At 39.4% G+C, this 20,711-nt stretch overlaps 1 protein-coding gene across 2 annotated transcripts in view; it reads right to left on the bottom strand.

Moving 5' to 3' along the window:
* ARHGAP10 (Rho GTPase activating protein 10) overlaps positions 1-20,711 on the bottom strand; it is a 204,992-nt gene that overhangs the window by 153,231 nt on the left and 31,050 nt on the right. For both annotated transcript variants that reach the window (XR_008597748.1, XM_054990139.1), the window contains exons 2-6: positions 10,825-10,920; positions 10,666-10,727; positions 4,098-4,169; positions 1,935-2,036; positions 324-434 (exon numbers count right to left, since the gene is read on the bottom strand). Coding sequence is in view for 1 of the 2 variants with exons in the window: in XM_054990139.1 (XP_054846114.1) it covers positions 324-434; positions 1,935-2,036; positions 4,098-4,169; positions 10,666-10,727; positions 10,825-10,920 (443 nt within the window). In the remaining variant the exon portion in view is untranslated. The remainder of the gene's footprint in view (positions 1-323; positions 435-1,934; positions 2,037-4,097; positions 4,170-10,665; positions 10,728-10,824; positions 10,921-20,711) is intronic.

The following is a 20,711-nucleotide window of genomic DNA, read 5'->3' as shown; positions in this document are numbered from 1 at the left end:
ATGATGGAATTAAAGCAACATCAAGCCATATAGTCTTCATACACTTAATGCAACTATGTCAGATATCACCATGGAGCACTGACACCCTCACAGCTCAATAAACATGTGAAGCAGTTCATCATCCATTGCCTTTATCTACTCAGCTTGCATATGAAAAATATTGCACGGATAAGATCAGATAAAATGACTTCGAGCATGCAATCGCAGGGCCTTGACCTGGATTCTGATGAATGAAGTTTCTTTTTCTCTCTCTGCTAGTTATTGCATTCTCCCTATTCTAAAATGTTGTAAAAATATTCTGTACAGAACAACAAAGTACTTACAGGTTCTACAAACTCAAATTTCTTTCGTTCTTGCATCTCTTGCAGCTTACACACATATTCAAGTGATAGCTCATAAAAATGCTTTCGATTTTGTTCCACTTGGTTGTCTGCCTACATTAAAAAAAGGCTGCTTTAAGATTTGTACATCCTACGGCAGCAAGTTCAAAACCCATGCTATGTGCAGAGTGCCACAATCCAACAAAGAACGGAGTGTGTTTAAGCCAACTGATTTCAGTGAAATTAAGCTACTAGTCAAAACGACTAAAGGGATTTCACATTCAGAGGCAATAAGTCTTTGAATAGCAGTGTTAAGAGAGAACATAAGGGAAGGCCTTGACCTCTGTGCCCTGCTTGTTGGCCCTACAAAGCAACTGACTGATTGCTGCGTGAAATAGGAAAATGGCCTTGATGGACCATTGGTCTGATCCAGCAGAGTACCTTTTATGTTCTTACACCTAAACTCCCTGTTGGACTGTGACACAAATATATTAAACAGCAAAAGAGAAAATTCTACTTGTGTTATTGAATTCATTCTGCATTGATTATTACAGCAATTATATTTTTTGCTGGAGGTTGAAATATGGCTACTGTTAACACCTTAGATAATACAGCTCAAGTAGCATGATAAAAATCAGCTCCTGTAATATCTAGTGTTAAATCTAAGCAAAACAAAAATTAAGACGTATGCATCTTTGGTATATGCAATTTGAATGTAAGTTCCTCATATTTATGATATATGAAACAAAAGTTACGGGTTTTCCGAATCAAAGCTTCCCAAACCGATTCAGGTCGCTTCGGGAAGCTTTGGACCCCTTTAAACTTTAGCTGGCCTGCGGGCCAGCTGAAGATTAAAGGGCCTCCTGGGCATTCTGGAGGGGGGGAGTTTAAAGGGAAAAACACTCCCCACACCATTTGCAAATAGTGCAGGGAGCTTCTATCCTTTAAGTTCTCCCCCTTCCCTCCAGCCAGCTGGAGAGAGGAAGATCTTAAAGGTTAGAAGTCTCCACGCCCCATTCACAAACAAGGCATGGAACCTTCTACCCTTTAAGCTCTTCCCCCATGCCTCCTGCCAGCTGGAGAGGGGAAGAGCATAAAGGGTAGAAGGCTCCACACCCCGTTCGCAAACGCCCCTCCCTCCAGCCCTCCCCCCTCCTTCCAGCTCTTCCCCCGCGGCAGCCACTTGAGGGGCAGGAAGAGTCAGCTGGTTGCTGCGGCAGCAAAGGAGGTGGCGTGGAGCCAGCTCCGTGCTTCCCCGCCGCCCAGCTGATTGGCCTCACCTCTCCCTGCCTGCCAGGTAAGTGGGGTGGGGGGTGGGGGGTTTCCCCCAGGGGAGTGGGGGGGTTGCTCCCCCTCACTTCAGTATGCTCCGAATCTTTACGGAGCAGACTGAAGTGAGCTAAATACCAGAATCCCAAAGTGATTTGCCGCTTCGGTATTCTGGTAATTCCAGATTAATTCTGAATTTTTTAGGAGTGCACACCCCTATTCTTTACTAAGAAGAAAACCGGCTGCTGGCATTCAAGTTTCAAAAGAAACAGTATTACTGAAGTAACATTTATACTTTTTCCCTTCAAAGGGTAAACAGCTTTGACAAGATAATAAAGATAGCACCTCCAATAGCTGAGTTTCTTTCTTCTTCGCTGACATATTTAAATGCTTGTCTAGTAAACTGTAGTTCTTCTCTGTTTCTTTATCATACTTCTTCTTTTCGTCCTACAAATGTCATTTTTAAAAAACACTTCTTAAAACATATTTTTACAAAACTTTAAAGAACATTTAAATGATGAACATAAAATGAGAGATTTACTTTTATTATATTATGTAACGTTATTTTTCTCAAATCAAAGCAATATTTACTATGTTATGGAACGTGAGATTTGAAGCTATTCTTTCGTCCTGGAAAATCCTAATGTATTTTATTTTTAAAAAATCATAAGCATGTAACTAGTTGTACATATATACTTATTATGGATAAAGGAGTATATGGTCACATCAAATAATATCTGATACAGCCCCAGAAGATGATGCTCAGGCTACATTATAGACAAGCGAGAATGATCCTTAGAACTAAATTTAAAAAGAAATGTTGTCCTTATGATGTCATTGCCATGCCAATCCAAAAGATCTAAAATACGTAGTAGCTATGGAAAAAGCTATAAAGTAGCTATGGAAAAAGCTACATGTTCATTTTGTTCAGGATATATGTTTATTTTGAGAAGTTGGCTAAGCGAGTTGGATCCAGACTAAATTGGCAATTTCCACTGATTCTTCCTTTTTCCTGCTGCAGACCCCCCTCATGTGATTCCTCAGGGTCACCTATCCCCCAGGAGCTACATTCCATGTAGATTAGTAGGCTTCACTATAGAGGGAGGGACAGGAAACTTCCATTCCGCCACTGGAATATTTAGTCTGGATTCAACCCAGTGAATCTTTCCATAACAAACTGAAGTCCATGATTCTATTAAGCGAAGCCTTTCCTCTGACAGAGAAAGAATCAGCAAAAGAAGTTTCTGGAGCCAACCCAATGTTCTGAATTAAATAAACTTTAGCTTTAATCACGTAAGCAATTAAATACATATTCATTTATATGCAAATGAAACAATAGTTCAAAAGAAAAAAGCATTCTCTGTTTTTAAGATGTTATACATTTCTATCACAGCAGTCAACAGTTCAGAAAACTCATCTTCCTGTGAGAAAGAGGAAGAGAGTTTCCCTAAGATGGCATTTAACATCCATAAATACTTATACTTCTTTTAAAAATAATTTTTAAAAATTTGGACCAAATTTTTGGACTTTTTAATTAACCTAAATGATCAATATACTAAATGTTGCACTTGCAGCTTTTGCATTTTCTCTTTTAAGCTAACATCAGAAGATTCAGGCTATCCATTAGAAATGTATGTAATATCTAATATACTAGCTGTACCTCATGAAGATAATGATTAGGGCTTGACATCAAAGAAGAACACCCACCAGAATGAACATTATCTGAAGGAAACTGATTTTATTGCAAAATGGTTACCGTTCATTGAATTCATTTCCATTACAAATCATTATTCACCTAAGCACTTACTTTTTGTTACTCAGAACTGAAGCAATGACTATCAAATAACTGAAAAAACTCTAGTTGTCTTTGTTTTAACAATACTGACCTGTCGATCACTATCTAATATCCTTAATCCTGTATAAAAACTACGGCAAATCACAAATTTCACATCTATGCACATAATTGTATATAGTTAATTAAGAATTTGTTGTTGTTCTCTTTTACTTCTGTATACTGTTTTTTAAAAAAAATAAAATAAAATAAAAGCTATCAAAAAAAAGAAGAAGAAGAAGACCCATTTCTTTCTGGATCTGGCTAAAGACCAGACCCTTTTTAATGAAATAAATCTGCCAAGTAAAGGGTGAGGGGGAAAGCCCCTCTAAATTTGCTCAAAGTCAGATTCAGCTTATGTGCTGGTTTGCTATGAGAACTATAACTATCTCAATTAAACACTGTTAAAAAGGGAAGGGGAGTTGGTGCTTTTTTCTGAGGGGTATCATAAGGTGGTAACATAGAATCAGGGGACCATGCAAGCACATGGCTACTGAATGGAGTACCAAGCATAGGCACTGACATCATTTGCTGGCATCAGGGTCTGCTGTTCATTCAATAGCTGAGCATTAGCAAATTTCCATATGAGATACCACTAGTCAAATGTCCTCTACTTCAACCCAAACAAAAAAACAGAAATAAAATGAAATCAAAAAGGCAAGCAATTATCAACAAACCTTGACAGCTCCAATCTGCTCTTTTCTGAACCTTTCCAAAGGTTTGATAAGAGTTTCAGTAACACTAAGTGCCTTTCAAAGAAGAAGAAGAAGAAGAAAAGTTTACACTCTGTAGTTATTATGGAGTTATGGAGATGAACAATTACATCAAAAGCAAATGGTTATTTCTAAAGTACATGCCACTCTTTTTCTCAGGACAACACCTTTGTTGTTCCGATTAGAAAACTAGCTTATCATCTAGTTTTATTCTTTGTTAAGCTTCTTGCTTGTCTTGACTCCTGACTGCGATTCAGTGAGCAAACATTACTGATTGCTTATATTGATGGTCTACTACTGCTAATTTTCTAATATGCTGCTTTATTATTACTGTATAACAACAACAACAGTAACATTTTGACATTTTTATTAATGCTTTTTATTTTATCATTTTTTAAGATGTAAGATACTTTGAAGTTACTGGAAAACCTGGGATAAGATATTTTCAAAAAATAAAAAAGAAATGTGGATGGATTTAGTGGAAACAGCAAGTCAGTGCTTATCACAAAATAGAAAAAATGCTCCACAGATAATCAGATTCTGTCAGAATCAGTGTATAATAATTACCATTTTAAAGAAAGAGTTTATTTGAAAATAAATGTTTTTGGTTTTCTTTTCTGAATAAATGTGCATCAGAGGGGTTTACTTAGGGGAAGGTACAAAGATCTTCAACAATATATGTATTTATTGCATTAATATCAGCTTCCTGGAAAAGAATTACAATTCTATAGAAGTTCAAGCTTCCAAAAAGCTGATACTAATGGCTAAGTATAATATATTTATTTACAAAATGTATATGCTGCCTCGCAGCATGTGGCCATTTCCAGCTAAGATAACAAAAAACTATTAACCCACATCGTTAAAAAACTCATCAAAATAAAACTATTAAAAACAAAGCAGTGGACCCACAAGGTTTCACAAAAGAAAACACTTCCCCTCTCAACTATCTGCCTCATTTCCTATTGCTTTGATTCTATTACCCTCTCAAGTCACACATTTGCTTGGATTCTTCAATCCTCCTTTTGCATCTTTCTCCCTCCCCAATGCTCTCATCACATACCTTTCTAGTCTAATTGCCTTCCTTTCCCTCTTCCACAACACCTTCAGTTGCAAATTCACAACCATACACCAGCCTTCCCCCCCACCAGGACTCTTTCCTTCTCTTCAGCCCTCCCAGTAGACTACTACTTTTTCACTGTGCATGTGCAAACATCACAAGTTCCTTTGGTGGTGGTGAAGGAGTTAACCAACTGAATATATGCATGTATTTCTGGTTGCCCCAGGTTTGCAGAGACATCTCTCCTGCATAGCCCCATTATGTAATTTTTTTTATCTAAATAGCGGAGCCATCTTAGGAATTAGATATCCAATGCAGATATAGTTAGTTGTTTATGTTAACATAAGCTTAATATTTTGAAGATCAGCTGTTTTATTATTAATAGCTGAATTTTAAATAAATATTAACAAGTAAAACAAAGCACAGCTCCTTTAACACCAAGATCAAGAGCATTTTCAATTACAAATATCATTCCATCCTTTTGTAGACTCAAGTCATAATCCTCTGGGAGCTTCTTACATATAAATCACATGGAAAGAATGGGAATACCACTATTACAGACTAAGGCTACCATTCAGTGCCATCTAAACTTAACACAATCTGAATTACTATAGCTGTAAGAAGGGGGGAAACACTAAACACTGTTCATGTACATACATTACAAACCTCTATTATCTACATAAGGTGGTGGAATTTTATACAAAAATCAGAAGTGCTGATTGTATAATTTAAAATTCAGTTGCACTTGGAAAGTCATATATAGACACACATATATACTATAAACTGTATAGGAATCAGACAGATACCTAAATTTGCTTCTATATGTTATAATGGATGGAAGATATATGAGTTTTAATAATAATCTGTGCTTATATACCACTCTTCTAGACAAGATTAGTGCCTCACCCAGAGCGGTGAACAAGTTAGTGTTATCATTATCCTCACAATACAGCTGGGGAGCTGGGGCTGAGAGGAGTAGCTCACCCAATGCCACCTACTAAGCTCATGGCAGTAGTGGGATTCAAACCAGTAAAGTGCTGGTTCGCAGCCAAATCACTTAACCACCAAATTCCTAAATTCTCAGTGCTGTCAGTATATGTTCATATATGAAAACTGTACTGCCTGCGACTCATTTAATTTTCAAACTAAACATTAGGAACATGAACATATTTGTCGTCCAAAACACATTCTTCGAACTGTCTCCCACGACCCACTTACTACTCTGTGTTCCACTCTGAAAGAACATTTTGCACTCATTTCATTGGCAATGGACCAGCTGACCTTTAGTTAGAAAACTTTTTTAAAATAAAAATGTACAAATATGTAATATATTCAAGCAAATTTAATATGTATAATTTATTCAAGTATAAAACATAGGCTTCTACAAACACCGGATTGTTGTGATTTTTGTTCTTTCGCACTGTGATCTACAGATCTATAAACGTACTCTTCATAAAAAACAGAATTTCTTATAGCTGAACAAGAATCTGTTCAATTTCATTGTCACTGTCAGTGCTGAAAAGCACCTATTTTTTTCTGCTGTGCTTTTCAGTGCTTTCTTGACATTTTATCTACTTTAGACCAAATTCAAAACACTGATCAATCAGTCATCAAGGCTAATTTTGATGAAAACTGCTCTCTCTGAGGCAGCACATAGAGGACACAGCTCAGGGAACTTCCAGACCTGAGCTTTGCAACCCCTGAACTCATCTGATAAAGAATGAAAAAACTCGCCAACTAATTAAATCGAAATATCTTTATTTCATCTCTCTGCAGGGCCAGTTTGTTTCACTAATAACATCTCACACCAGCTCCAACTCTGCTTGCAATCATAGGGGCAGAGAGAGAGAGAGATGTGGTATCTCTATTTTTTGTGCAATTTGCTCAGTTGCTCTGAGAAATTTAACATGAAAATAAACAAACAAAAATCAGTTGATTTTTAGAATCCGGGAGTTTATGCAAACAGTGAATATGTAACAAGCATGGATGTGTGTACAAATCCAGCCTGCATTCTCTGAGCTGCCATCGTTACATATGCTATAATGGAGAGCACATGAAGAGATTCAGAAGAGAAAAATATTTCACAACTGATATCGTTGATTTGGGTTTAAATGCATTCAGTTTTGTGCTCTTGCATCAGCAAACAGGCTGCTAAATTATTGATCATTCTCTTACAGTACAATAGTAGAGAGGACAATCTAGTCAACTTCATGGAGAACAATATTCTAAATGGATGGAGAACAGCATTCTAAAGCATTTAAAGATACAAATAAATTAAAGTTTCCCTACTACCCACTGTTACTTCGAATGACTGCTTTTCGCTAAGCAAACGAAGGAACACTTTTGTAATGTGTAACCAGTTGAACTTGATTTTTTGGATTCCACTCAAAAATGTCCCTTAAGGGGCAAAAATATCTTACTTGATATCTGCCTTGAGGAAGTTTCAGAGCTATGGAAATATGCTGTTTGTTGAGTTATCCAATAATAATAAGTGGACAATTTTAACCTAAGGCCCATGGAAGATACAAAACAAAAATTTTCTTAAATGATATTATTTAATTGGTCACGTCAGCATGCATTCAATTAATCAAAAAGACAGGATGGCAAAAAAACCCTACAGACAAGTTCTTCCAAATGGGATGGGCAGTTTTTAAGTTTGCGAATATTATTATAACAACATATCGTTGAAGGAAACACTTTGTATTCAATTGTCACCCATATTTATCTGAGTAATCTGAGTAAGTCACTGGATGGCCATTTGCCTCGACAAACCTTTTTGAATAGGCTGGCTGATACTTTCATGAAACAAATGGGACAGGGGGAGGAAGATTACTTCCCTTGTACCCACACTGCAAGAAGAAGAATGACAATAGCTGTAAGTGAATTATCTTGCTACTGGGGGGGGGGGAGAGGTGACATCAGTATAAAGACATGAGAGTACCATATCCTGTCAAACAACACTAACAGCAAGTTTCATTAGCAACCCATACTGTCATGCTTATGGCTACAGTAACTACTACAAAACAGAAAAACATTTATGCAATATGTATGTCAGTTTTTCAAAGCATTTTGGCAGAAATAATGCTAAGGCTACTTTACATTACAGATGTTTTAGCAAATGTTTTCTGCCCAAAATTTTATACTGATTCTGTGATACTATGGCCCAGAAAACTCAGCAGTGCATTATCATGATCCACAGTTCCTTCAATGGTTCAGAGCTGGACAGATTATCCCAAAGTTCCATATTACTTTTATTACTCCATACATGCTTTCAACTTTCTAACCAAAAGAAAATATAAATTTTTCCAATCTTGGCAGGCAGAGAAAGAAGACAGCACTGGGACAGCCCTTACCTCTTTCTCCTACAAAAGCTACAAAGTCCTGGCAGAGGCAGCAAGTGTGGTGGGGAAAGCATCTCCCTGGACTCTCCCCCAACACCGGAATCCATTTTACAATTTTTAAACTTCTAAAATTGCTCATAAAATGGCATCTGGGGCAACAGCAGAGACAAAGTAAGATCCATGTTACAGTGAGGAGAGAGGGAAAGTGTGTGGGTGCATGCATGGGTGAGTTATACACAAGGGTAGAGGGGGTCAAGAGAGTTGTGGGTGGGTGGAAGAGTACAAGAGAGTTACAGGGAAGATTGGGTGGGAGGCAGTGGGCAGTTTTTCCACTACCACTTTCCAAGCACCTTTCCCCTTTTCCACACACTCTTCCAAACACCTTTCCTCTTTCCCCGACTTGAATTAACCTTCCTCTTTTCCACTCCCTTCCAACACCTTCCCCCTTTCCCCCTCCATATAAAGACCCTTCCTCTTTGCCCTCAACACACACCTTTCTCGTTTGGTCCGCCCTCTCCCTACCTGCCTTCCTCTTTGCACCACCCTCTAAGACCCATCCCCTTTGGAGGGGTGTGCAAAGAGGAATGAAATTTGGAAGGAAGGTGGCAAAGCGGAAGGCTATCTTTTAGGAAAGGGGAATGAAAGCCTGGCATGGGTTGCTGAAATCCCCATTTTTAGTTTTTTGCAAGTTTTGCGGGGCTCCTGCTTGTCACAATCTGTTAGCCGTTAAAGTACCACAAGTCTCTACAGTTGTTTTTGTCACAAGAAACTTTCAAAACTACCCATCTGAAATTTCCAGAATATGTACTTGTCCAACTCCATATCTATTTTCTTCTTCAAATAGTTCTTTTCTATCTATTGCTGTTTCAAATTCAGCCAACAATTCTAGCAGCCAGATTCTATGGCTATTTCTCTCTAAACTTCTGGAAGAACAAGACCAGAGAATGGTCCAAATTCTCTCTTTGAGAATTAAGCAGCATTAATATCCAATGATATTGATCAGTAGATATATTTTGGGGGAAATGAGAGGGGGGAAAGGTCTTGCAAAAGTCTCAGTTGGATAAATAAGAAACTTCTGGAGGACCCAAAAACAAAAAAAGAAACACACAGGACAGAACAACAGGCAGAATGTATTATATTGTATATTATCTTCAGATGTTATGCCTATACAAACTGGAAGTCCACTAACCACACTTTGCAGGAGGACATCATTATGCAATGCACAGTTTTGTCACTGGTTTGTGTGAACTGTGCAACTCGTGGATTGTCCATGTATATGGACTGTCCATGTACATACACATGAACCAGAATGGAAGTTGTATGTACATAGAAAATCCATGCATTGCCCACTACACACAAGACAGTGACTAGGGGTGTTTCCGATTCGCAAGATTCGGGATTTCCGAATCGGGCCCAGCACGCGGGGCACCCCGAATCAAAGCCTCCTGAAGCGATTTTTATTGCTTCAGGAAGCTCCGGGTCAAGGGGGTTAAATGCTCCTTTCCATGCCACTGTAAAGCAGCAGGGAAAGGGGCATTTAAACCCCAGGATCAGCTGTTTGGCAGGGAAATCCCCGCTAAGCAGCTGATCCAAGCTGGCTGGGGTTTAAATCCCCCTTTCTGTGCTGCTGCGAAGCAGCAGGGAAAGGGGCATTTAAACCCCAGTATCAGCTGTTTGGTGGGGAAATCCCCACCAAGCAGCTGATCAAAGGGGAAGGGTTAAATGCCCCTTTCCCCGCCACTGCAGAGCGAAGCTTCCCCCCTCACTTTGGTATGCTCCGAATCTTTATGGAGCATACTGAAGCACCTTAAATATCTGAATCCGAAGTGGCTTGCCGCTTACAGTTTTGAGTGCTTACAAAGCTTTTCACCCACTTTTTTTTAATGAAGCTTTTTCCCGAAACAGGAAACCCGAATTTTTTTTCTGGTGCACACCCCTAACAGTGACTGCATTGGGTATGTCATGGGGACTGCATGCTCCCAATATATGGAGTTAGTGGGCTGCCAGTATGTGGCGATGCAATGCCTGAAGAGGGCTACTGCGTCTTTTAAGCAAAAAGGTAAGCAACAAAAGTTGACTTTTTATATACTTTTAAAAACAATCTTTCATTTAACACAAAACACTGAGACTTTACCATTATTTCTCTTTGTTCTTCTAAATTTTTCAGAAAGTTAGAGAATTCATGGAGGGATGCACCTGTAACAGGGATAAGCATCAGATTTGGCACAGCATGAAGAACAAAGTACAAATGAAAAATGAACATGACATATTCATTGTTACTGCACTCACATACCTATATATCGCTCATCATCTGTTTCTGCATCACCGATAAATTCGAATTTAAACTCTCTCAGTGAATGGGCAAACTTTCTTTGAGCAGTTGAAAGGTCTATTAAAAAAAACACAAAACCACAAGAGATACAAGTTCAGCTGCAATACTTGGCAGTACATCAGTTTAAATAAAGCATTGCTCCTTACAGACTATATGTGGCATAAATAACACAAACATTAAGATGGTTGTATTGTCGAAGGCTTTCACGGCCGGAGAACGATGGTTGTTGGGGGTTTTCCGGGCTGTCTTGCCGTGGTCTTGGCATTGTAGTTCCTGACGTTTCGCCAGCAGCTGTGGCTGGCATCTTCAGAGGTGTAGCACCAAAAGACAGAGATCTCTCAGTGTCACAGTGTGGAAAAGACATCTTTCCACAGTGTGGAAAGATGTTCAAGTAAACATTAAAACATTGATGTAAAATTAAAAAGAGCCTTCATATCTCCCAAGTGGGTGATCTTAAACTTCTGCTCTAGTAGTTTGTCTGAAAACCTGTAATCGATCAGCGTGTGGCCTGGCAGCAGAATTGCATTGGTACCACCCAAGTCTGCCTCACATCAGTCTAACCACCCTTTGTACAGGGTGGATGTAAACTGTGATACCTGCGTACAATGCGCTGTGAGCTATGATGTAATGGATCAACTCAGGAGGAGAGCTCTGTGAGGGTTAATATGTTTTTTCTTCCAGTCCTTTAATCTCAGGCACACTGCATTATGTTATTTTACTAAGAATATTTGTTGTTAGATTCAACTATTGCACTCATTCTAATTTTATCATATTTGGTAATCAGCTTACTGGACAGTTCTATCATACTTGTAATCCACCTTAAGACCCAGTAAGAAAGACAGACTACAAAAATAAAGAAATAAATAAAGTGGGTCTTATCCTAATGTTCCCGGCTGTCATTAACTGAAAGGATCCAACAATTATGTAATGCTGTTCCCATAGTTAAATTTCAACACTCAGTGCGTGACTATGGGGAGCATATCACTTGGAATATGGGGATATACTCCAGCACAAGAGAAAGGCTAGACTCTAAAAGCCCTGTATAAAAAGTTATTTATAGTTCAAAAGGACACAACGGAAATGGAGAGGCTTTAGAGTTATGCAGACAAAAGCATTTTAATCTCATCTGGAAGTCAGGAGACAATTGGAATTACTATCTCCCCTTCAAACATGGCAACCACAGTAGTGACTTGACTGAGAGTAGTGACAATATTACTGAAGAGTAACTATGAGAATTCCTGCAGAATCCCTCTAGCTATACAACTTCTACACCCCAGTGAGACTTAATATAACTTTAACAAGTTAGAAATTATTATGTAGAGCAATTGCTCAACAAAAAAAAAGGCTAGATATTTTTAAGTGAAAGCCAAGATTCTTAAGATTCTGCCAGCCTATCATATTCTATGGTACAGGGTCAGATTCCATGTTGCTATGGCAATTACACCCATACAAATTTCCTGCCTACTGAAAACAACTGAAGCCTAGTTGTAGCAGTTCTTCTGAATTCACCACTTAAAAATGCCAAGACCTTTAACAAGGAAACATAAATTCTACAATATGTGCATAATAGAATCATAAAATTGGAAGGGGCCTTACAGAATGTCTAGTCCAACCCCCTGCACAATGCAAGAACTGACTAAAGCATCCCTGATAAGTATTCATCCAGCCACTCCTTGAAGACTGCCAATGACTGTCACCACATCCCTAGGCAGCTGATTCCACTGTTGGAGACAATCATGTCTCCCCTCAATCTCTTCTTCTCCAAGCTGAACATTCCCAGGTCCCTCAGTCTTTCCTCATACAGCTTGATCTCCAGGCCCCGATCATCCTGGTTGCTATCCTCTGCACCCATTCCAATTTATCCACATCCTTTCTGAAGTAGGTTACCAGTCCCCTCTGCCACCACTCACCTGGCCAGCAGGGGCACTGCATGGGAATAGGCCTCCTGGGCACGCTCTTGGGGCAGCGTGACAACATCACATCTTAGGAGTGATATCATTGGGCCACCCCAAGAGCGCTCCCTCTGAGAAGTGTGCATGCGCTCCTGTTCCTGCACAATGATGTCACCTAGAAGTGCTGTCACCAAAAGTGACATCACCACTCAAGTACGGAAGCATGCACGAGAGGGACACAGAGAAGGTGAGTGCTGGGTATCTGCCCCCCTGCCAAGAGAGCAAGTGGACCTGGTAAGCCTATTTTGAAGTAAGGCCTCCAGAACTGCACACCTGCATATTCCACATGAGGTATGACCAACATAATCTATAGTCGGATAATGACATCCTGTGATTTGGATGTTATACCTTTGTTGATTCGCCCCAAGATCGTGTTTGCCTTTTTTTGCTGCTGCATTACACTGACTGCTTATATTTAGCTTCCCATCCACCTGTATCCCAAGATCTTGTTCACACACACTGCTACCCAGAACTGTATCTCCCATCCATTATGCATGCTTTGCATTTTTGTTACCCAGGTGAAGAACCTGGCGCTTACCGCTTCTAATTCAAATCTGTCTACTTTCTCAATGTGGTTTCAGTGACCCTAGGAGTAACTATCCATTACAAGTACTCATCTGATATTATAGTCTCAGAATTTCCTGCTCTACATATGGAAAAGGGGGTTGTGATAGAATCTTGGGGGCTCTTAGGAACAAAGAAAATAGCAATACAAAAGAAGAAAAAATAGCATTCCAGTTACAGCAACTTAAGTACACCCTTAGTAGCTAACATAGCAAATCACATTTTAAGATCAGGCATTAATATATTTTTTGGCCAAGATAAAATTGTTCAAACCTAGTTTTTTCTTGGTGCAGTTTTTATTCAGCTTTCTCCTCTCTCTTCCTGCATGGCTTTTTAAAAAATAAAACTGATACAATTTCTTGACAGTTAATTTCTGCCAATTTGCCCATAATTACAAACAGGGCTTTTTTTCTGGGAAAAGAGGTGATGGAACTCAGTGGGTTGCCCTCAGAGAAAATGGTCACATGGCTGGTGGCCCCACACCCTGATCTCCAGACAGAGGGGAGTTTAGATTGCCCTATGTGCCGCTCAGCGGCGCGGAGGGCAATCTCAACTCCCCTCTGTCTGGAGATCAGGGGGCGGGGCCACCAGCCATGTGACCATTTTCAAGAGGTTCCGGAACTCCGTTCCACCGCATTCCCCCTGAAAAAAAGCCCTGATTACAAACAAAGTAAATTACTAAATTAGTAATAGTATGTGCCTTATTACAACCTAGCCTCCTAGAACCAAAACAAACAGCACATTTTCTACAGTAGCTACTCATAATTAAATTATAGCAACTAAGAATTTACCTCACAAGGCCAGGCTATTGCCCACAGAATTCAAAAAACATAGTTATAGAAAGTCATATATTTACAGCTCAGTAAAATAATGGGGCCCAGACCTGGGTGGCTTACACTAGCTTGATCTCATCAGATCTCAAAGGCTAAGCAGACTTCATCCTAGTCAGTACTGGGATGAGAGACCACCAAGGAAGACCAGGTTGCTATGCAGAGGCAGGAAATGGCAAACCACCTCTGTCAGTCTTGGGCCTTGAAAACCACCAGGAGTCACCCTAAGTCGGCTATGTGATAGCACTTTACACACACACACACACAAAACAATGGACCTGAAAGTTTAAGTCCCACTGATCTTCTCACACTATAAGGCTTTTTATACTGTAGCAATTCTAGCTAGGCTGCAATCAACAAATCAGTCTCATCTGTGTTCACTGAATTCTATGGCAGACTACACTAGCAATGCCCAAGTATGTAATCTGTATATTTATTTATTTACACGAAATTTGCCCTGCCTTTCTGCCTTCACAGGGCCATCAAGGTGGCTAACAAACTAAAACAGATTAAAGTGTAGTTCATTGCATTCTTCTTGTAATATTAAGAGTGTCTATTTGGATTCACAGATGCATAAACAGTGTATAACTGCAAAAAAACAGTGATGTCCTTCCTTAACCAATACAGAGAACAAAATATATAAGATTGGAATAAAACAATACCAAGCAACCTAGCACAATGACTAAGAGCTGGGGAAATTTAAGACTTGACAGTAACAAAGTTGATTTCACTCTTTAAAACTTTTTATCAAAAACAAAAACAGAATATTAACATAATACAAATTATTCTTAGACCTTTTTTTCTGATTCCAAAATAGTTTAAAGTGTATTAAGGGCCCTAGTCAAAAGATTCATAAGGGCTGTGAAGACATAACCCCTTCCTTCTCATACATCTGAACACCTACCACTCTCCCAAACACAGCTCACAATGTCTGCCCAACGTTAACCATTTAATATAATAACGAAAATTCTTCTAGATGGGTACCTGCATTAGTTTGAATCAGAAAAATAAAACAGGAGTGCAGTGGCACCTTAAAGACTAACAATTTTTTTTCCAGCATTTAAGTTTCCACAAGTCAGAATTCAGTTCCTTAGATATACAGGAGTGTAAATCCGTTAGGCCTCAGTTTATATACAAAAAAGAAAGGGGGGGGGGATTTTTACAGAGCAAGGCCAGTTCAAAACAATTTGAAGGTTAAACAGGTCACTCAGTATGAGTGTTGTTGGATAGCCAGAATGTAAAATCTAATGCGGGATGCCTTTTTGTTGTGTATATAAAACTGGTTCTGGTGTGAAGAACTAACTCTCAAAAGCTAATAGTGGAATAAATTTGATTAAGGCTGTAAGGTGCCACTGCACCCATTTTATCTAATACCACCAAACATTTGAAACCTGAGAGGTACAGGTAACATTCTCTAAAAGCAAAATGAACGCCATTCTTTATATATCTAAGCTAGGCTTCCAAAATTGCCTTTCCTTTTTGCAGCAGCTTGTCTTGCAGCTAAATTAGTATCTCTCTCGTCCAACCTATCTTTTACTGAGGTTAAGGCAATCAATCTCCATAACGTGTATTGGTCCAACTAGGAAAAGGCAGTCATTTCATCTAAGGTGAGTATACAAAATTTAATTTTCTTAGACTAAATGTACTGCTATATAAAGCAATTTACAGCGCAATCCTGAGGCCAGCGGTAGCTGTATGCCAGCGCAACTGTGGTGCCACCTGTCTGCTCCCACCGTTCCCCTGAAACCCTGTCAGCATTCACCAATGGCCACGCCACCCCCATGACAGGCATGCAAGTGGCAAACAAGGCAAAGCCAATGTACAGGTGATTATCCTCACTGCCTGTCAACACCTCCATCCCCCCTCCCCTGGCCAGGGAGAAGACAGCTGGGGACTGTGTGCCCCCCGTGTTCATGGCACCTGCATTGGGGAGCCCAGTCAGTGGTGGATACCTGTTTGAATAGCAAGTGGTGCACAGGGTCCCCCCCTTAAAAGTGCAGCCTGTGGTGCAGGGTGCCAGCAGCCACCGCAGTAGCCGCTTCCCTGGGGAACAGGGAAGAAGACAGGGTCTGCATGGGGGTGAGCCCAGCAAGGCATGCCAGGAGAGAATTCCCCCCAGTTACCCTGGCAAAAGTCTAGGATACAATGGCGAAACTCTTAGTCCCCTCTCTAAGCACTTTCAGCCCACCCCCCAAGGATTGCGCTGTTAATCAACCTAGAGGCAAATGTCCAGATTTGCATACCAATTTGTTATTACATAGAAAGTAGGTCTCCTATTCATAACAGTATAAAACCTATTATTTAATGGAACATTGAGAGAAAATTAACACTTGATTATAAAGACTTATTTATAACAATTTCTGACCAGGTGAACTTATGATTTCTTGTACGGCAACCCAAAGAACTGGGAAACAAGGGGACAGGGAAATGAAACCATTTTTACACATTGTTGAATGTCTACTCCTACATACCAATAGGAAGCCCTTTAGGCACCACTGTAATTTTCTTAAACTTTGTCATACAAATTTGGAGAATGAAAGAATACAAACTATACAGTACACTTATGGGAAGAGCAGCTAGCGTGACAGCAGTTAACCGTTTTGACAGGTGAACATCAAGTCAAGTGTAAAAAATTAGTCTCTCTACACAAGATGCCTGGGTACGTGTTCATCAAGTGCCAGGTGACACAATGTTAGTCAGGAAGCATAGTTTTAAAAGACAGAGCCAGAGGAGATCGCTCCGTAGGGGATGGATTCTCTCATAGCCCTCCATCACCTTTGGCTTGCCACACTGTCTCCTCTTCCAAAGCCTTTGTCCTGCTGAGGCTTAGTTAATTCAAAGTTTTAAGCAGCAAGGACAGCAGGACAAAGGCTCCAGAAGGGGAGAATCTGCCAGGTCTTAAAAGAAAAGTTGCAAGATTGTTGGGGGAGAGGAACTTTGCAATTCCTCCCAGAGTAGGGGGGAGACCTGGCAGATTCTACCCAGGGGGAGAAGAAACTAAACGCTTGTGCCCATAAACTACACTAGAAAAATGCTTCAAACCTAATTCTGCTTGTATTTTCAACCATCCTCTCCGCAGCTATCCTGAGGGGCTCTTTTAAAACTAGTTCCCAGGTAAAATTGTGTTACCCAACACTTGAAGAACATGTGCCAGGCATCACTTGTAGTTTAGCTCTTAGTCACATTCGAAGGACTTAATGATGAGTTTATGAAAATAGGACAAGAAAGCAAGCACCAGTTTCTTGGACATGAAAACTCAAGGTGTTTCATTGTTGGCCTAGTTTAACAAAGATTCTAACAAAACTATCATAATATGCACATTACAAACAAAGATTCTAGGAAAAAATATAATATGCACATTATAACCAATGTTAACAAACATTTATAGAGAAATTCCAAAGATTTTTGGTATTAATTATCAGTTACATGGACCATGAACATATTGGTGGTCCATGTAACCATTATTTGATACTAAAAATCTTTGATATTTCTCTACATGTTTGTTAACATTAATTGTAATGTGCATATTATATTTTTCCAAGAATCTGTTTGTATATTAGAATATTCATTCTATTTATGTAATTGTGCATATCATTTCATTTTGAATTCTTAGTAGTTGGCAAGTTATGGTGGGATTTCTTCTTGTTGGTTTGCCTATTTACTATAACTCTCTTTTGTGGTTATTCAGTTTGCTACAGCCGACCAAACTCTCAGTGTGGCTAACCACATTTTGCTCAAACTGAACAGACAGCAAGTTACAACAATATGCAGTTTCAAACCAAATCACTGTTTAGCTATTCTGGCAAGTTTTTTTTTTACACACAAACTTGTACTTTCTCTAAGATAATATTTTCCTACTTTTTCAATTCTCTAATTTGAGATTGTAAAAAAAATTAAGCAAAAACCCCTTTATCTTCTGTATCTTTTTTTTTTATAATATTTTTTATTTTTCAATATCTAACATACAAAACTACTACATACATACATAACCTACAAAACAGTAACTACAAAAGACTACAATAGCACAAGGGATGGGAAGGAAAGGAGAAAAAAGAGAAAGGGAAGGGGGGTGGAGAAAAAGGGGAAGGTAACCTACAAACACTAAACACTACGTTTCAATGCTTTCTCTTCATACTGCCACAGTAAAAAAATAGCTTAATAAGATAGTGACGGAGTGGTTGATCATACAAATTACAAATTACAGTTCAAATTAAATCTTTTTCCCTCCCCTGGGCCTCGGGCGCAATTCCCTCTGCGCAGCTACCGCCAGAGCGCTCATTGCCTCCCCCCTCCCTTCAGGCTTCGGATCCTCTTCTTTTTGCTTGGTATCTGGTCCAAATTCTGGATTTATATCCACAAAATCCCTTAGCTGATCTTCCGAATTAATCTTGTAAGCTTTATCTTTATAACTAAACCCGATTCCTTCCGGGAGTAGCCATTTGTACTTTATGTCCCATTCCCTCAAAAGAGCTGCCAACATCTTGTACTTAAATCTTTTCTTCCGCACTAAAAATGGAACGTCCTTCAATATCTTGACTTTATTTCCCAGAAAGTCCAATTCCGCATTGTATGAATTATATAGGATACTGTCCCGGACCCTCCTAGACCCTTTATCTTCTGTATCAATGTGGAAAAACAACTAGCAAAATCATGCTTTCACGTGCATAATATTCATATGCTTGGCGTCTTTTCAGACATTTCCCTATATTCATCACTACTGTATTATGTCTTAGAATTCCCCAGGCTCTTACTCTGTGCCCCACTTCAACTCCCCTCAGACTAACATGGGAACTGGAAGGAAATGTCTTAAGACTGAGGCCTGTTTCAGATTACACAATAAATGAGAGCGTAATGCAATGGTTGGCGTGTCAGACTAGGATTGGGGAAATATTTGAATCCCATGTTTGAACCCATGGAAGCTCTCTCTTGGTCTCTTTTTCTCAGCCTAACCTACATCACAGGGCTGTTGTCATAAGGATAAAATGCAGAAGAGGAGAATGATGTTATGAACTGCTATCAATTCCTACTAAGGAGAAAATTAGATACATATCTAATTTTTAAAAATGAGTAAATGCATTGTACAAAGAGGCTCGATATTTTTATTTTATCAAGGAACTAGGTATGTGACCATAAAATTGTACACGTGCAGTGGGTAGCTATAGGAGCAGAAGGACGGCTTCTTCCACTTCATTGCCTCTTAGACAAAAATTTGTGGTAAGCAAAAACATTTTCAACCTCCAGGTAAGGCATTTCATTCAGGTAAATGTAATAAGATAGCAGTGTTTTTGAAAGTGTATCATTGTTTCCTGAATAGCCATATTTGATAACTATAATAGATGGTAACATATATATGAAGGAATTAAATAGTTAAAGAATAAAATTACTAACTAGCTGTTTGTAGTGCTTGCCTCTAGGAATTGAGAGACTCGCATTACTATACTCAGTTCTACACAAATAATAGATTGTTCAGGAAATGTAATAACCAAATGTGAATACACTTCTTGTGTGAAAATTCAGGTTCAGCTTACAACTCTGATAGGTATGAAGATATGATGGAGCATCCCGAGATACAACAGAGTTAAGCTTAGCTTGCACTATACCAGCATCATGCTGGTATATAACCCCCAGTGCTGCTGTATACAAATGGGAGGCATCAGGGGCATGTTGGGCTATAACCATCACCCAAAGCTTCTCTGGTCCCAATCAGGTCCCACACTAACATATCAATGACTTAACATGAAACTTATAACACTTTTTTTTAAAACTACGGGTGGGTTGGACTGACCCACTCCTGGACCAAAGAGAAAGGAAGCTTCATGGTAAGTGAATACAAATCTTCCATTCTCCCATGGTCCTGGGAGTAGGTTAGTCCTGACTGGTGGGATATACGTATAGCAGTATACCTCTGGGTGGGTTTATATTTTCTGTTCACAGGGCGTGCTGTAGCACTCTCCTTCTGAACGCTGCTTCTGCCGAAGCTAGTTTATCTACTTTGTAATGCTTTGTAAAGGTATGTACTGATTTCCATGTTGCTGCCCTACAGATTTTATCTAGTGATGGAAAAGTCCTATATGTTGCTGATGTGGCTGGCCCCTGGAGAGAGTGTGCTGTGATGACTTCAGGTGGTGTTAGTTGTCTAGCCTTGTACGCCAATGTTATGCAGTCCCTGATCCATCTGCTCAGAGTGGCCATGGAAACATTTTCCCCTAGTGAACATTTCTTAAATGAAATAAACATATTCTCCACCTTACGTATAGACTTAGCCCTTTCTATATAGTAGCTTAATGCTCTCCTCACATCTAATCTGTGCCACTCTCTTTCCTTTTCATGTTCTGGGTTGCTACAGAATGAAGGGAGAATAATGTCCTCTCCCCTATGGAATAAAGAGTTCACCTTGGGGATGAATGTCGGATATTGTCTGAGCACAACCTTGTCATTATGAAAAATGCATAGTTTCTGTTTACAGACAGAGCTCTTATCTCTGAGACCCTTCTTGCTGAGG

This window comes from Eublepharis macularius, chromosome 10, assembly GCF_028583425.1.
Source record: "Eublepharis macularius isolate TG4126 chromosome 10, MPM_Emac_v1.0, whole genome shotgun sequence".
NCBI lineage: Eukaryota > Metazoa > Chordata > Lepidosauria > Squamata > Eublepharidae > Eublepharis > Eublepharis macularius.
The sequence above is the reverse complement of the archived record's forward strand: the minus strand, read 5'-3'. Positions and strand labels throughout refer to the sequence as shown.